At 40.5% G+C, this 14,844-nt stretch overlaps 2 protein-coding genes across 5 annotated transcripts in view; both read left to right on the forward strand.

Moving 5' to 3' along the window:
* fndc3a (fibronectin type III domain containing 3A) overlaps positions 1-3,573 on the forward strand; it is a 52,310-nt gene extending 48,737 nt beyond the window's left edge. For all 4 annotated transcript variants that reach the window (XM_075472864.1, XM_075472865.1, XM_075472866.1 and 1 more), the window contains one exon: positions 1,079-3,573. In XM_075472864.1, coding sequence (XP_075328979.1) covers positions 1,079-1,402 — 324 coding nt within the window. In that variant the 3' untranslated portion in view covers positions 1,403-3,573. The remainder of the gene's footprint in view (positions 1-1,078) is intronic.
* A 3,424-nt stretch (positions 3,574-6,997) lies between these two features.
* Positions 6,998-12,830, forward strand: mlnr (motilin receptor). Its single transcript, XM_075474313.1, has 4 exons — positions 6,998-7,091; positions 7,507-8,349; positions 11,150-11,490; positions 12,614-12,830. Exons 2-3 carry the CDS (start codon positions 7,566-7,568, stop codon positions 11,455-11,457), a joined length of 1,092 nt encoding a protein of 363 aa, XP_075330428.1. The 5' UTR covers positions 6,998-7,091; positions 7,507-7,565; the 3' UTR covers positions 11,458-11,490; positions 12,614-12,830.
* The last annotated feature ends 2,014 nt before the right edge of the window (positions 12,831-14,844 follow it).

Genomic DNA, 14,844 nt, shown 5'->3' on the forward strand with positions numbered 1-14,844 from the left:
GCTGAATTCAAAAGCCTATGTTTATGAAAGGGAGCTGAGGACAGGAGCACAAGCCTGTAGCTCGTATGAAGGAAAGGTCACTCATTTTAATGCCTCTTATTGTTGCCTGCTACAATAATCCTTGGCTTCAGAAGATTTTTATTTTTCCTTTTGAAAGTTGTAGGTACCAATAAATCTTTGATTTAGTTAATGGGCTTGCTTAAACGGTTCAGTAATTAATGATATACGTGTGGAACCACACAGATCAGACTCACTAAAAACAAATGTGTGTGTCAGTACAGTTCGAGCAGATGACTTTCAATTCATTTTTATTTATATAGCGCCAAATACAACAAATGTCATCTCAAGGCACTTAAATAGTAAAGTCCAATTCAAGTCAATTGGAATTCAATTCATTGTAATCATAATTATTTATAAAATAATCCAATTCATTCACATAGAGCCAATTCAAAAACCATTTCCTAGCTAAGGAAACCAACAGATTGCACCGAAACTTGTCTTCAGTCCAATCTCCCGTCCTCAGCGTGCCTGAGGCGACTGTGGAGAGAAACGACTCCCTTTGAACAGAAAGAAACCTCTGGCAGAACCAGAACCAGGAAGGGTGGCCATCCGCCTCCACCAGCTGGGGTTTGAGAAGACAGAACAGGGGGGAAAAAAACAATGTAACACCATTCAAAGGATATCTGTTGGAACAGGGAAACACGAGTTAATGACCACAATAATGTCACATGTACATAATATCATTTGAGAAATTAAACGGGGGGGGGGGGAGAGATTAAAGTGAGGTAAGGTGTGACAGATGAGCTCCCCCAGCAGTCTGGGCCTATAGCAGCTTAACTATGGGATGTTTCAGGATCACCTGAGCCATCCCCAACTATAAGCTTTAAATAAGCTTTCCACTTCTTCCAATGCAAAAACATAACGAATGAATCGGTCTGTTCAGTGAAAGATGGTCAAAGCTAATAAAGGTATCTGCAGCTGTCTGAGGCGGTCGGATGGGAAGCATGTTTTCTGTTTTATTGCCCTCTTTATGCTCAGCATAAGAAAATAATCGCCTGGCCTCCTCTTTCCTGTTCAGGCCTACAAAGGCTCTGCTACATCCTTCCACATGCAGAACCTGCAGCCCAACAGCGACTACCGTTTCCGGGTTTGCGCTGTCAGGCAGTGCCAGGACGCGACAGAGCTGAGTGGTCCCTACAGCCCCACTGTGACCCTGTCCCCCCAGCGGAACGATGTGGTGTCGGGCGGCAGCGCAGCCGGCTCAGGCTCCAGGACCGGCACCGAGTCCAACCGAACCAGACAGAGCCTGACAGACGAGCAGTGTGCTTTCCTCCTCCTCATGGTTTTTGCCGTCATCGCCATCCTCATCGCTTTTGTCATCCAGTACTTTGTCATTAAATGAGCAGTTTGCGCCACCCAGCTGCAGTGTTATAGCTTTACCCCCCCCCCCATCTGTTGTTTTGTATTCTTTGTTTTCACTTAAACTGTTTTCCGGTTTCAACAGAGTAATTGCATTAGCTGAAATGGGGTGCCGCAGGAGGATGTGCTGGGAAATAAGAGCTGAGCAGCAGTTATGAATTGAGGCTGTAACATCTCGTTTGGCACCTGTGATACCTTCCGCACTCTCCTGCCTTTCCGCCCCAAGTTTGTGATATCTATAATTCTTTTCAAATTTATAATCCGTAATGATTAGCCTTCTGTGAAAAAAGGAACTCAGACAGCATATGGTTACGTTTCATTTTGAGGAAAGGTGGGAGGAAGTGGCGCGCATATAAAATGTATAGAAATATTCATTATTTATATTTCCATTTACGTGTCCAGTATGAATCTGTTTTTGATAGATGTGTTCCAAAACTAGTATGTAGGTGTTTCATTAGCCTATGTGCTATTCGATCGTGGGACCTGATGGGCCAGTGTTTGCACAGTGAGGTGTATCCAGATGTGTATACTGTATGTAGTTTGTGCCACGGCGGTACACGGCTGGGAGGACTTCAGGGCCAGATGAAGGGACTTGACTTCCAGCATGCTGAAGTTTGAGGAGATTTGTGAGAGAAGTAACGGAAACAAAAATCTTGTTCACAGTATAGAACGTTCATTTAGCACTTTCCAACCTTTTTGATGTTCAGAATGTTTAAGGATGCAAAAATTACTGGATAAATGTTAGTATATTTTTGTACAGTGAGGGCATGAAGATCTGTAGGATTGATGGAGGAAAAAAAAAATGCTCGATATAAAGTTAGAAAACAAAAACCAAACTAACAGTGAATTCTAATTATTTTTACTATCATATAGTTATACTGTAGCTTGTTTTTACAATCATGCAGCTGCTTAACTCTGAAAAATTGTTGTTCAGCACAAAAAAATGTATGCTTTCCTGTATGTTTTGTTTTATTTTCTTTGTCCCCTGGTAATTAATTTTGCACATTAGTGGAGAAAACCTTGACTGACTGCGATTTTTGGTCTTGTGATGCATTTTATAGAACACACTTTGAGATTGTGCAAGCCCTACTTGGTGTTTTAAAGGTTGTAGTATCAGATAATGTGTCACTGAAACAGCTAATCTATCAGCAAAAAAAGAAGAAAAAAAAAGAAAAATAAGAGGAAAAAACAGGAAAAAAAAAAGGTTGTACCAGTTGTTTCAGAGGCCTTAATTGGAGAGGGGAAAAAAAATCTTTGTGAGACTTTTTTTTTTGTCTTCATTTCTCTTAAGTTTGGCTATTTTTCTTTTAGTGTTAGAAAACACTAAACTGTGTTTTATTTCCTTTTACTTTTGCAGCATTCATTTGATGTTCGTTAACATATGTAATCATAAGAGAAGTGGAAAGTAGTTCTATACATTAAGAGTTTTTTGGGTTTTTTCGTCAGGTCATTCATGTGTGAAGTATATTTTTTTATAATATTGAAGTAATATAAGTTAATACTCTCCACAGAAGATGATAAATCCTGAGTAGTCATGAATCATGGAACGCAAATGGCGGATACAAAAATGTGTTATCATGTACTTCCTGTGAATCTAAATTTGCCTTTTCTCTGTGTTTAAGTATTTGTAACAACACTGAGTCGTCAGTGGTAATCTGGCTGTGGGGTCTCGTGTTGTTTGGTTCGGGGCAGGTCACTGCTGTTGCAACTAAAAATGAGATGCAGGTACCTTGCAAAACGTCCTGAATAATTACATGATTTGGTCCTTCAGACATTCTGCAAATGTCTTCTCTTTGTCATTTAAAGAATTCAAATTCCTATTTTTGATAGCGATTGCAGCGTGTGCCATTTTAACACCTCCCCGCCGCGGGCTTACTACCTTTGGCTGGGGAGATGAACAAAATGCTACAAAAATGAGTAAAATATGCACAAAAATAGAGACCATTTTTATGTAATTTTAATGTTTGCAGTTACCTCATACACCGTACATTCCAAAATGAAAATTTGTTATACTATACATACTACCAGACATATCACTTTACAATGTTCGTTATGGAAAATATGTATAATCATAGATATGTATCTAAAGTGTATCTGTATAGCCATGATATCTACTAAGGATCCATGCACAATAAAAAAACATTTCTAATTCTTCATCATGTTTGTGCTCGTTTGTCTTTGGTTCCTCAGCTTAAGAGCACCTGATCTGCAGGTAGAGCTGCTTCTTTCAGCTTCGCACCTCACCGACTTCCACTTCCACACATCCCAAACATGAAGTGAACTGACCCCAAACCTTGTTGCTCTTCAGGCTTCAAAAGCTTTGAACCTGGAAAAGATGCAGTCAGATTTTAATGGAATAACAGTTGAGTGTGATGACACACACAAAGCAAATAATTTCACTGTGTTGTAAAGAAGTTATAATTACAGGTACAAGCCTGTAACTATAATATAAAGAGACTGCGTTACACAAAGAACAGTGTTTACATGACTTTATTCAAGAAGAAAACTTGGTCCAACCAAACATACTCAGACAAAGCCTTTGGAACTTGACTCATTCCTGCGTAAATGGCATAGATGGTGTCCCACAGCAGAAACTGTGGGGAGATGCTCGTCACTGTGAGCAAATTCTTCATAATGTACATGCAAAATCTCAAATAAAGCCTCTCTCATTCACATATTTTTGTTAAATGCATCAGAAATAGTGACTGAAAATCAGGCCTTTAAGACAGATGTCCTTGAACAGTTAATTATTTTTCATTGTACTGTGGACACTGACCCCGCACAGCAGGGCTGAGAGTGAGCTGCCTGCTGTCCTGGAATCAGTTTAAATCCACCAATCTCGTCTCTCTTTGTCCATGAGCTGTTGCCGTCTGTTTCAGAGCCTCCACATAGGTCTTTACAGTTGGTAAAAAAAAATGTGTTTCTCTAAAGAAAAAGTGAGCTATAGTTGCAGAATCCTCCATGAAAACAAGCGTGCACACATTGTGTTCCCATCAACACCGTGCTGATAAATACACATAACCACCGGAGAATCATTTGAGCTGGAACTGAATGATAATTTTAACATGTTCCATTTGTACTAAAAAGCCCGATATCAACAGCTTTAGTGTTTCTTTACTGGTGTAAAAGAAGCTTAGTTGTCATCACACATCAGACATCACTTACTGTGTGTGTAGCCCTGTTTAAAAGGGGTTGTTTCAGTAAACAAAATGACTCGCTGCCCCTTTTCTTTTCTCCTTTTCACCAAAGGGAAAAACGAGGACTGAGAGGAGGGTGGGCTGCGTTTGCTGGGGTCATAGCTGAGGGTGGGGGCTGTACAGTTGTGACATCACGACCTCTGGGAAGTCTTTTTACGGCACTGCTTCTGAATGCAGGATTTGTCTTTTTCTCAATGGACTAAAACACTTCCACAGAATCAGATTTATCCCATTCGTAGTCCTGCTTTGTATTTTCTAAAACACGTGAGAAACATCGAATCTGCAATGATTCAATTTCACAAAGACGAGTGGTTGCAACTGTTACCTTAAGCACTAAAGTTTCACCAAAGTTTGGACTGTTTTCTGATGGCGAGTCAGTTTTTATGCACATTCTGTTCAGTAAGAACGATAGTTTCTATTTTTCTCTTTTCTGTTGTCTCCCTCTTTTCCCTTTTTTCTTTCTCTTTTGATTACTCTAAATGAGAAAATTTGTCCTTGAGAATTGTTAAAAAAATTCAAATACTATACCTCTGGAATAAAATTTGGCATTTCTTGTTAACTCCACAAGCCCCCTGAGCGGCGAAAGCACAGCCACTGTGATTAATGAGGGTGAGAGCTGGCTCGCTCGTCTTGGTCACGGCAGTGTGAACAACATTGGCTCTTGTTGAGAGATGGATTACAAACCCTTGAAAACACAAAACAGAAAAACAAGCTCTCCCTGTCACGTTGCTTTGACATGAGTAAACAGGGACACAGGAGAGATGGTCCTGCTGACCCCTCGGAGGTCCGAGTAGTTCATCCGGCTGTGGGTTACCTCTGTGTAAACACACAAATAAAGCCTAATGTCAGCGCTTTTCTTGTGGCAGGGGTTCATTTAGCTCTAATGGATGCGATAGCTCTTAACCAGCAGAGCACAGCGGCAACCGTCCATGCTTTGATGATTGATGTCGCCTTTGACATAAAATGGGGAAACCTGTAGATCAGGAACTAAAAATATACCTTTCCACCTTCCACCTCAAAAAGCCTGGAAACAACTTGAAACCTCGTGTTGGTGGAGTCGAAGCTAAATTTGGATTTGTGATTCAGTCCTGAAAACCTGGACAAAGGGGGAAGGGTTAGCGATCATTGATTATTTTTTGGCTGCATTTAAGCACTAACCAATGTATCTCTGTTTGGTACTGATGCTGATTACATACTTTCAGCCAAATATACCATTTTTCAGGATACTTATTCTTGTCTTGGTATTTCCAGAGATATTTCTTCTATAACCTGTTACTCTCATTAGAATGATTACAGTATTTCCTCTTCTTATTATCATTATCTTCTTTTTCTGATGATTTTTCTTTTTCTTTCACCATCATCCTCTGATTAATCATTTCTACAAGTGGACTTGTTCTCCTCACCTATATTATCATTACTCTTATTCCTTGTTTATTAATTTTCCTGTGGGCGTTCCCCTCTCTTCCACACTATCACGGACTTCTGTGGCATCGCACTTGTACTTATTAAGGCTAATCAATTGCTGTACCTCAACCATCCACACTTTCACCCCTTGCTTCTTCTTCCTCATTCTTTATTCATAGTTGTTACCCGTTAACTTTTTCTTTCTTTGGCCAAACTACAGAGGACGGAGGCAGAGGAGGTTGGAGAACTATGAAGTAACACTGGAAAAAAATGCCCCTCCAAAAATAAGTAAAAAAACAACAAATACGAAACGTTTTTGCTTGAAATAAGCAAAAAAATCTGCCAATGGAAATAGTGAAAATCGGCTTGTCAAGATTTCTTGAAATAAGATGTGATATTTAGGACTTTTGAGTTAAAAGTGATCTTGAAATGGGCTTAAAAACCTCTTCAAATAAAAAATAAAGCTTGTTTCATGTGAAATATGACTCAAAACAAGATGTTTAAGACTTTTTCACTTAACAAGATATTCAAGATGTATAAAACAAGTCCCTATATCTTGCTGAAATGGTACTTGTGTTTTATATTAAGTGTAATGAGATATTTTGACCTGAAATTAGACAAATATACTTGGTAAGACTTTGATTTTTTCCAGTGAAACGCACGCAAAACTTGTTTTTCTGTGATTGATGATCGATTGATAAATGTATCGTTCTGGTTTGGATCACCAGTTTACATCTATTGTCAGATAGGAGCATCCGTGACTTGAATCCCATTCCTTTCAGCCTTTACCTTTTACCACCAGGCGTTCTGCCATCATCAGAGTATGACGGTGACTTAGGCACACACACAGCAGGCAACCCCCACTGATGCTCCATGAGTCCTCAGGGTGCTGTGGAGGAGGTGCTCCTTTCTTCGTCTCTCAACACAGCTCAACTGGTGATTAGTATCAGGACAGGCTCTGCCACTTCATCTGATTCTCCTGCTGCTGCTGCTGCTGCTGCTGCTCATCAGCGCACACAGGAACTCTGCAGGGACTGAGAAAAGTTAAAAGGACCCAGCTCAAATTCTCAGGTAAAGTCACCTGCTGAGATTTATTTCACACCACTTTATTGCATTTCGAATTGAAGTTTCCATGAAAATGACTTTTTATGTTTGATCTTATCTACTACAACACTTTAAACTACTGTGAGATATGTTTTAATACTTTGATATTTGAATGGTCTCTGCTTTGCGATAACACCTGTGTAATACGGACAGAGACTGGAGTTGTGTAATAATAGATGGTGCATTCATCTTTGTTAGACCGGCGTTCTTTTACAGCTCATTGCAACAATTGCATGAGCTATACAACTGAAAATGTCATGCTCCCTGCCAAGGATGAAATATCTGAAGCAAAGTTACTGATTCATATTGTGTTTTCAAGGAGACAAAACCTACAGAAAACAAAGGTTTAGTCCAGTAATGTCCATTTTTTTTCTCTCCTCAGCAGCCAGATTTCCAGAGTCCAGATTTCCCCCCACACTGACCCCACACAGTGAGATTGGCATGCCCTGGGCCAGACCCCAGGTGGACCTTCATGCTGGTGGAGCAGAGGCCACCGACCAGTACAACATAGACGACCACCACTATGAGGGATCCCTGTTCCCCACCTCCACCCTCATCCCCGTCACAGTCATCTGCATCCTCATCTTCATCATCGGGGTCACAGGCAACACCATGACTATCCTCATCATCCAGCACTTCAAGGACATGAAGACCACCACCAACCTCTACCTGTCCAGCATGGCGGTGTCGGACCTCATCATCTTCCTCTGCCTGCCCTTCGACCTGTCCCGGCTGTGGAAGTACGTGCCCTGGCTGTTTGGGGAGGCGGTGTGTCGCTTCTATCACTACATCTTCGAGGGCTGTACCTCGGCCACCATCCTTCACATCACGGCTCTGAGCATCGAGCGCTACCTGGCCATCAGCTTCCCCCTCAAGAGCAAGGTGGTGGTGACCAGACGCAGGGTCCAGTACATCATCCTCGCCCTGTGGGGCTTCGCCTTGATTTCTGCAGCCCCCACGCTCTTCCTGGTCGGAGTGGAGTACGACAATGAGACGCATCCCGACTACAACACGGGGCAGTGCAAGCACACCAGCTACGCCATCAGCTCTGGACAGCTGCACATCATGCTCTGGGTGTCCACCACCTACTTTTTCTGCCCGATGCTCTGCCTCATCTTCCTCTACGGCTCCATCGGATGCAAGTTGTGGAAGAGCAAAAATGATCTGCAAGGTCCCTGCGCGCTGGCCCGAGAAAGGTCACACAGGCAAACCGTCAAGATCCTGGGTGAGTTATCCAAACAAAGGATGAAAAAGACACAGAAAGAACACAAAACGGAGGCGTAATCAACTTGGAAATGAGAAACAGAAACTAATCTTTACAGAATCAGTAATAAATGAGTCCTTATAAGCTGTGACATGTTCACCACCTGGTTAAAACTCAACCAGTCTTTCATGAAGATAACGGTCATTTTGATGGATTCACAAATATCATTGTCTAAAGATGAATTGCTATAAGAGCTACCAGCTTATTGTTCTTCATAACAATGAATGAATCATCACGTTGTTCCTTAATTCATAATAGGCTATGCGTAATTCTTTTTGCTTCTTAACTGACTAACCAAACAATAACAATAAAAGTTAGTCATTAACTGTTGGTTAAAAAGCAGAAGCAGCTTGATCTCCACTGGTACCCATTTCTTTATTTGAAACTCCTCAAAATTTCGTGTCACCACTGTTCCAGCAGTGTGACTCACGAAGACATTCGCATCGTTTTAGAATTTCAGCTCTTTAGTCTGCTCGTTCTCCTCGTTGTCTTCAGTAACTACACTGAAAAAAACAACTCATAAGATTTACTTAAAAATCCCTTTGTAAGTATTTGCACTCAGATGATTAAAGTAATATTTATTGCTGCAATATCAAGTAACACTCACTTGCCAGTATCAAGTAAATTTTACTTACCATAAAACATAACAGTTTTGAAGATATTAAGTAACATTAACTTAACTAAGTTTTAAGTTATATTTATTTAAACAAATTAAGGAAAGTCTACTTGTTTTTCATAGGCAGGAACATCATTTTACTCAAAATTTTAAGTAAATTTGATATATCTGTAGTATTTGCTGTTGTGAAGTAACTTAATAGATTTTAACGATACACTTTCAGAGTAAAGTTTATGTAGTATTTCTAGTTTTATGTACATACAACTATTAAACATTTAAATTGTACGAGGAAACCTTAATTTAATTTTAATTAAGAAGCTCTAGTTCTTACTGAATCTTAAAAATACAAGGTAGAAATTATGACAGTTACTCTAATAGAGTTTACTTCACCAAAAAGTCCCTTTTTTCAGTGTAAAAAAGCAGATGCAGGGTGTACATGTGGAGCATGGGAGTCTCTTTGGAGGGAAATCAACCTGTTTACACGGTCGGTTTGCTTTTCTGTGTTGCTGAGGACAAAAAAAAATAAGAATCTTGAATTTCCGGTTTTCTGTGCTGTGTTTGGGAGTGTTATGGAACAGCTTAAGCAGATCTTTAATAAAGCTGTTTTTTGGCTGAAAAACGTCCATCTCTCCAGCAGCACCATGACAGATCGTTATTTCACCTCCTCTATGATGAAGAGAAAGCTGGTGCCGTGTGTGCTATTGTTGATACAATCTGGTTGATTAGTCTGTTTTGTCTGAAGCTAATCATGTCCTGTCACTGCACATACTGATTAGCCTAATTTGTAGCTCTGGTATATTGTGCAGGAAAAACCCCGTTTTACAGCAGAAGACTGCAGCCATGCCGCTTCAAATGTTTAATCATGATGTATTCATTATGATATTACTGCTGAGCAGATACTGCACAGAGTAGTCAAACTTATAGACCTCATTTGCCAAATCCCAAACTGGATTGTCATCAGAGGTCGACATGAATCAGCCTTAATGGAAGTTCGCTCATTACAACAGTCCTGGGTCTATTCTCAATCTGCTGATGTCATATATCTCATTAATTACTCAGTGACAACTGTGGTATCTGCTCACTCTGTGTTTTACTGTTATTTAAATTCACAAATAAATACCCCCCCCCCCTCCCCTCCACACACCTCTTTAATTACAGGACTGACATTTATTGCCCTTACAGAATTAACTGCCCTTATTACAAACTGATGATAAATTTATCTGCTGGGGCTTCTTGATCAATACCAGTGACTCAGTAATTAGCTCACACCTCACACAGATCTCCACCTTTGTTCTTTGCTGGATTGGTGCCACGTTTCCTGCTCAGCTGACCTCTCTGCTGCATTTGTCCTCTAATTGTCTTGCTTGCTTGTCTGTATGGCGAAAAAAAAAAAGAAGAGTGACTTCAGAGTTGGAGCCGGTTACGAGCTACAGCCAGTCCTGGAAACATGCGTTGGGCTAATGGGGACATCTTTTTGATGCTTCTGTAATTACTGTTGGTCATTAATAAATATCACGGGTGGCTGCAGATCACAGGATACTTCAAAAGCCTGAAAATCAATTTTCTTAATCAGCTTCTCATTATAAATGGTAATATAAACGGGTTATATCATAAACTGGTTTAAAGTGAATGAGGCTTTATGGAAAAAACTATAAAGAGGAATATGTGTGTTCACCATACCTGACTAAAGTATTTTGCTTTCAGAATGTTTTTAGGATGTTTTGTGATTTTTGAAAAATCTAAAATGACACCAAGCTACTAATCTGCCTTTCACAACCTCATTAATTTGGCTTTATTTCTATCTGCCGTGAACAAAGACCTAAATGGAAAATCGTCAGTGCCTCATTCCTTTTTTCATGGCCAAGTTTAGAGACTCCTTTTGTTGCTTGGCAACCTCATGGCGAAGAGAAGACTGAAAGTGTCATCCTTACATTTTGTACCAACCAGTGATCTTCTTTTGCAGGTGTTAGTCGATGTATTTTGTTACTATTTTACTGTGGAAGCTGCTTGCAGCTGCTAAGTGGCTTTGAGCTACAGTTTTAACAAGACAGCAGGGAGTGTTTGTTATCTTACATAACTACTTTCAAGTGTGCCTTAAAATGTTAATCCTCATTTATTCCATCTATTCCCCCTCCCCTCCATCAGTGGTGGTGGTGCTGGCCTTCATCATCTGCTGGCTGCCCTACCACATTGGCAGAAATCTCTTCGCCCAGGTAGATGGCTACAAGACAGCCATGCTCAGCCAGAACTTCAACGTGGCCTCCATGGTACTCTGCTACCTCAGTGCCTCCATTAACCCCGTTGTCTACAACTTGATGTCTCGGAAGTACAGAGCCGCGGCCAAACGCCTTTTCCTGCTGCACCAGCGGCCGAGACGAGCCCACCGTGGCCAGAAACAGCTCTGTGTGATCGATCACATCTCCACCCTGAACGAAAGCCTGACTGGCGTCTGAGCTTTGTTTGGTTTCACCAACAAGAGGGAATTTGTGAGTCTATTTAAAGTTCGGGGGTTAAGGGTCAGGAGCTGAAGAGGAGAGTCATTGAGGATGTGTAGAGGAGAGAAACAGGGCTCAGTGTTTCACCGCACTTCAATGCAAAATCTGATTTATTACTCCTCAGTGGCATTCTAGTCACTATGAGACACAATGATGATCGTCACATTCTAGTTTTTGTCTTGAAATCATACCCGTTAACTTTTTCTTTCTTTGGAAATCATGCATAAAGTGTCAGCAGTCTCTCCTGGTTGTTCTTATTTGCATAATTCTGTTTCGCAGTTATCATCAGATTTCCAAGTAATCTCTCTTTGTTTAGTGACAGATATACAACGACTGTTCATTTGTATTTTTCGACTCTTGTCAGCCTGATGTTGGTGTGTATTTGGATTTGTTTTATTGTGTGGTGAACTACTGTTATCATAATGTTTATTTGTTCTCATGCATCCAGTAAAACTAAGTAAATCTGTTAGCAGTCGGCCATTAGTTGTGCAGATCTGAAAGAGTGTGTGCGCGCATTGAATGGATTGAACGTGCACCTGACAAAAGCAGATTAGAATGAAAACGCGGCTCTTGTTGACTGTATGTGTGATACCGAAGCCACCTGAGCCCGGAGGTTTTTGGGCTGCGTACGTGCCGGTCGTCACATGTAATCTGACATGGCTATTATATTAAATGGGCTCTGAGTTAGATTTACGTTGGCAACCAGCGTCCCTGCATCTCCATATTCAAAGTAATGGCTGCGCTAAGTGCTTTTGAAAGAGGAACAAAGATGTTAGGTTGTCAGCTGCAACAGAGCTCATTACTTTTACTGCCTCTACTTGCATACATTGTATGATTCCTCTTCTGGGCTGGGTTTTTGATTTAAAACTGTACACTTTTGTACCACACGTGTTCCTCCAAAAAAGGTAATGTCAGAGTTATGCCTTCTAACCTAGAAAAAAGCCTAAAATAACCCCTTTTTTTTTCTCAAGTTCTGTCTATCAAACCTCTCATTCTTTAAAAGAAGCTGTCGTGATTTTTTCCCATGAATCATCAGGCCTTGGTTTGCACAAACACAAAGAGACATAGTCGCTCCGGGATGACTCATTCACATGAAACTTTTTTTTTTTCACAGAGCCATTCATCTTCTCGAGAGAGAGAGGAGCTGAAGCAGCCCGTGAAAGCTCACATCCCCCAGACCATCCTGCCATCACCTTGTAGAAAGATCAACAAGCAGCACGACTCCTCTCTTGGTTATTTTCTTTCACGATAATGAAGTGTTGCTGTGAGCGGTTTGTCAATAGCTTCAGGCATTATTTCCACATTGGTAATATACTAATTAATTAAAGAAAATAAACGTACATACTCCAAACATTGCATTTTAGTTCTGTGGTATATCTTCTGGTTTATGCATCCCAATTATTGACTTAAAATCTAAGAGATTCACTAAGTTTATGGTCAGAAAAACTCCATAATAATTAATTCACTTTAAGGTTTTTTCACAAAGATGACTCAATCTTGAGGTCATCATCTGCAGCCATTATTTAAGTGCAGTTGTTTTAATCACCACAAGGTGGAGACAAAGTCTAGTGTTGCAACCATAATGCAGCACGGACCAGCTACGTACATTGTTTAAAGCTCTTTTAAAATCCATGTTTAAAATATTTGAAATAGAATAAGTTTAAAATGATTAAGACAAATAGATTAGACAAATGCAGTAGAAAGTAAAACAGCCAATAAACAGTCTTGTTTCAGTCAAAGCTTCTGGATGCCACTTTTCCCTCTCAGAAGTCTTTTTATCAGCTTCTCCTTTCAACCCATTTCCACAAATTATCAGCTTTCTAGTCCATGTGTGTGATTACAAGAGGCTGTGCTAAAGTAATTTAGGTTATTTAGATGAAGACAAGTCTCTCTGCTGATCCCAAAGGGGTTTACTCTCCCCTGTTGTGTTTTGTGATCATGCCATCTCCTTCTCTGTGTCCTCCTCTAAAATCTGAGAGCTTTCCCACCCCAAGATGACTGTGAGGTCAGTCATCTCAAACCAAAACCATTCACTGCTAAAGATGCAATAAAGGAGAGTGCGGTGGATTTGGCATCATGGCAGTTGGAGGTGTGAAAATGTATCTTATGTGAATGTAAAAGTCTCCCATGCGTGTTCCTGTTTCTGTGCTATGAAGAGGCGGACATGTTCCAGAGCAAACTCTGTGCTCCTGTTGCACAGCTGGGAAACAGAATGGCTTTTAAAAAGCACCAGGCACAGCAGCCCTTTAATGAGGGTGATAACGATAATAAGCTTAAATTGTGAATCACTTATCACCTCATTTTGTAAAGCTTTTAGTGCCCAGCATCCACGTTTAATGAGCCTTGTTGCACAGAGAAGCTTCAATGCTCTGTTTCTATCTACAAGTCAGTGGAGATTTCTGCAATCCGGAGGCTTGTTTAAATCTACTTGGCAACAGAGAAATAGCTTGTTCGTGGCTGTGTAAGTGTTTAAGATTTGGTCAAGCAAGAGACCAGCCTCTAAAGTCACATCTTCCTTTGACAACTGAACAACAAGAGATACCTTTGGCTTTGATGAAGACGTGAACAGATGCACAAGTTGATTTCCAGGAACTGAAAGACTTGAGGTGAGGTTCATTTTTGTCAAACATGAAAGTGGCCTTAAGATAACATCTGGAATTTTGTGAGGTCATTTTCCCAGCTGGGGAATCTCATTTTCCTGTACCTGTGTCATGTAAGCAGGGCCAGCTGACTGTCATTGTTCCGCCCTCTCAGTATGCCTGGTGCCATTAAACAATGCAGGAGGCAGGTTTTGGCATCACTTTCCAACCCACCGGGTAAACATAATGAAACAGTAGATTTTGCATCCTATTATCAAACCCACTGAAGTGGTGCATTTTAATAAACCATCATCTTTTCCAAAATAGTTAAATGAAACAGCAAGTGTAACTTGGCATGAGATCTAAAGTACACAGCAAAAAAAAAAAAAAAAGAAGGCTCATAACACCTATGGTTAGAGGCGCTGGGCTGTGAGGTGTTCAGAAATTAGTCTTCAACAGATTCTTGAAGGTAGAGAACCACCAAGATAGTAGGTTTAATTCTTTGAATTTCCCCCATTGGGGGATGAATAAAGTATTTTTCTAATCTATTCTATTCTTCTCCTGCCTGTTCTTTGTGGTGGCTTTGATTAAAGCTTCGTTGATTGTTTCAAACTGCATCAGAAGCCCTGTTTTTCTGTCAGGGCAGAGGGACAATTTGAGCAAATACAACATATAATTTCTCTCATTCAAGTTTAAATGTTTCCAAGCTTTGTTTGTCAGTGACAATAGAAGAATTGTGGGACGTGTGGGGGGAAAAAGAGGAGCG

This window comes from Odontesthes bonariensis, chromosome 9 (assembly GCF_027942865.1).
Source record: "Odontesthes bonariensis isolate fOdoBon6 chromosome 9, fOdoBon6.hap1, whole genome shotgun sequence".
NCBI classification, from domain to species: domain Eukaryota; kingdom Metazoa; phylum Chordata; class Actinopteri; order Atheriniformes; family Atherinopsidae; genus Odontesthes; species Odontesthes bonariensis.

Coding starts and splice junctions, on each gene's coding strand:
- mlnr (XM_075474313.1), top strand. CDS start 7,566: ATGCCCTGGGCCAGACCCCAGGTGGACCTTCATGCTGGTGGAGCAGAG. Junction 8,350..11,149: donor GCAAACCGTCAAGATCCTGG/GTGAGTTATCCA, acceptor CCCCTCCATCAG/TGGTGGTGGTGCTGGCCTTC.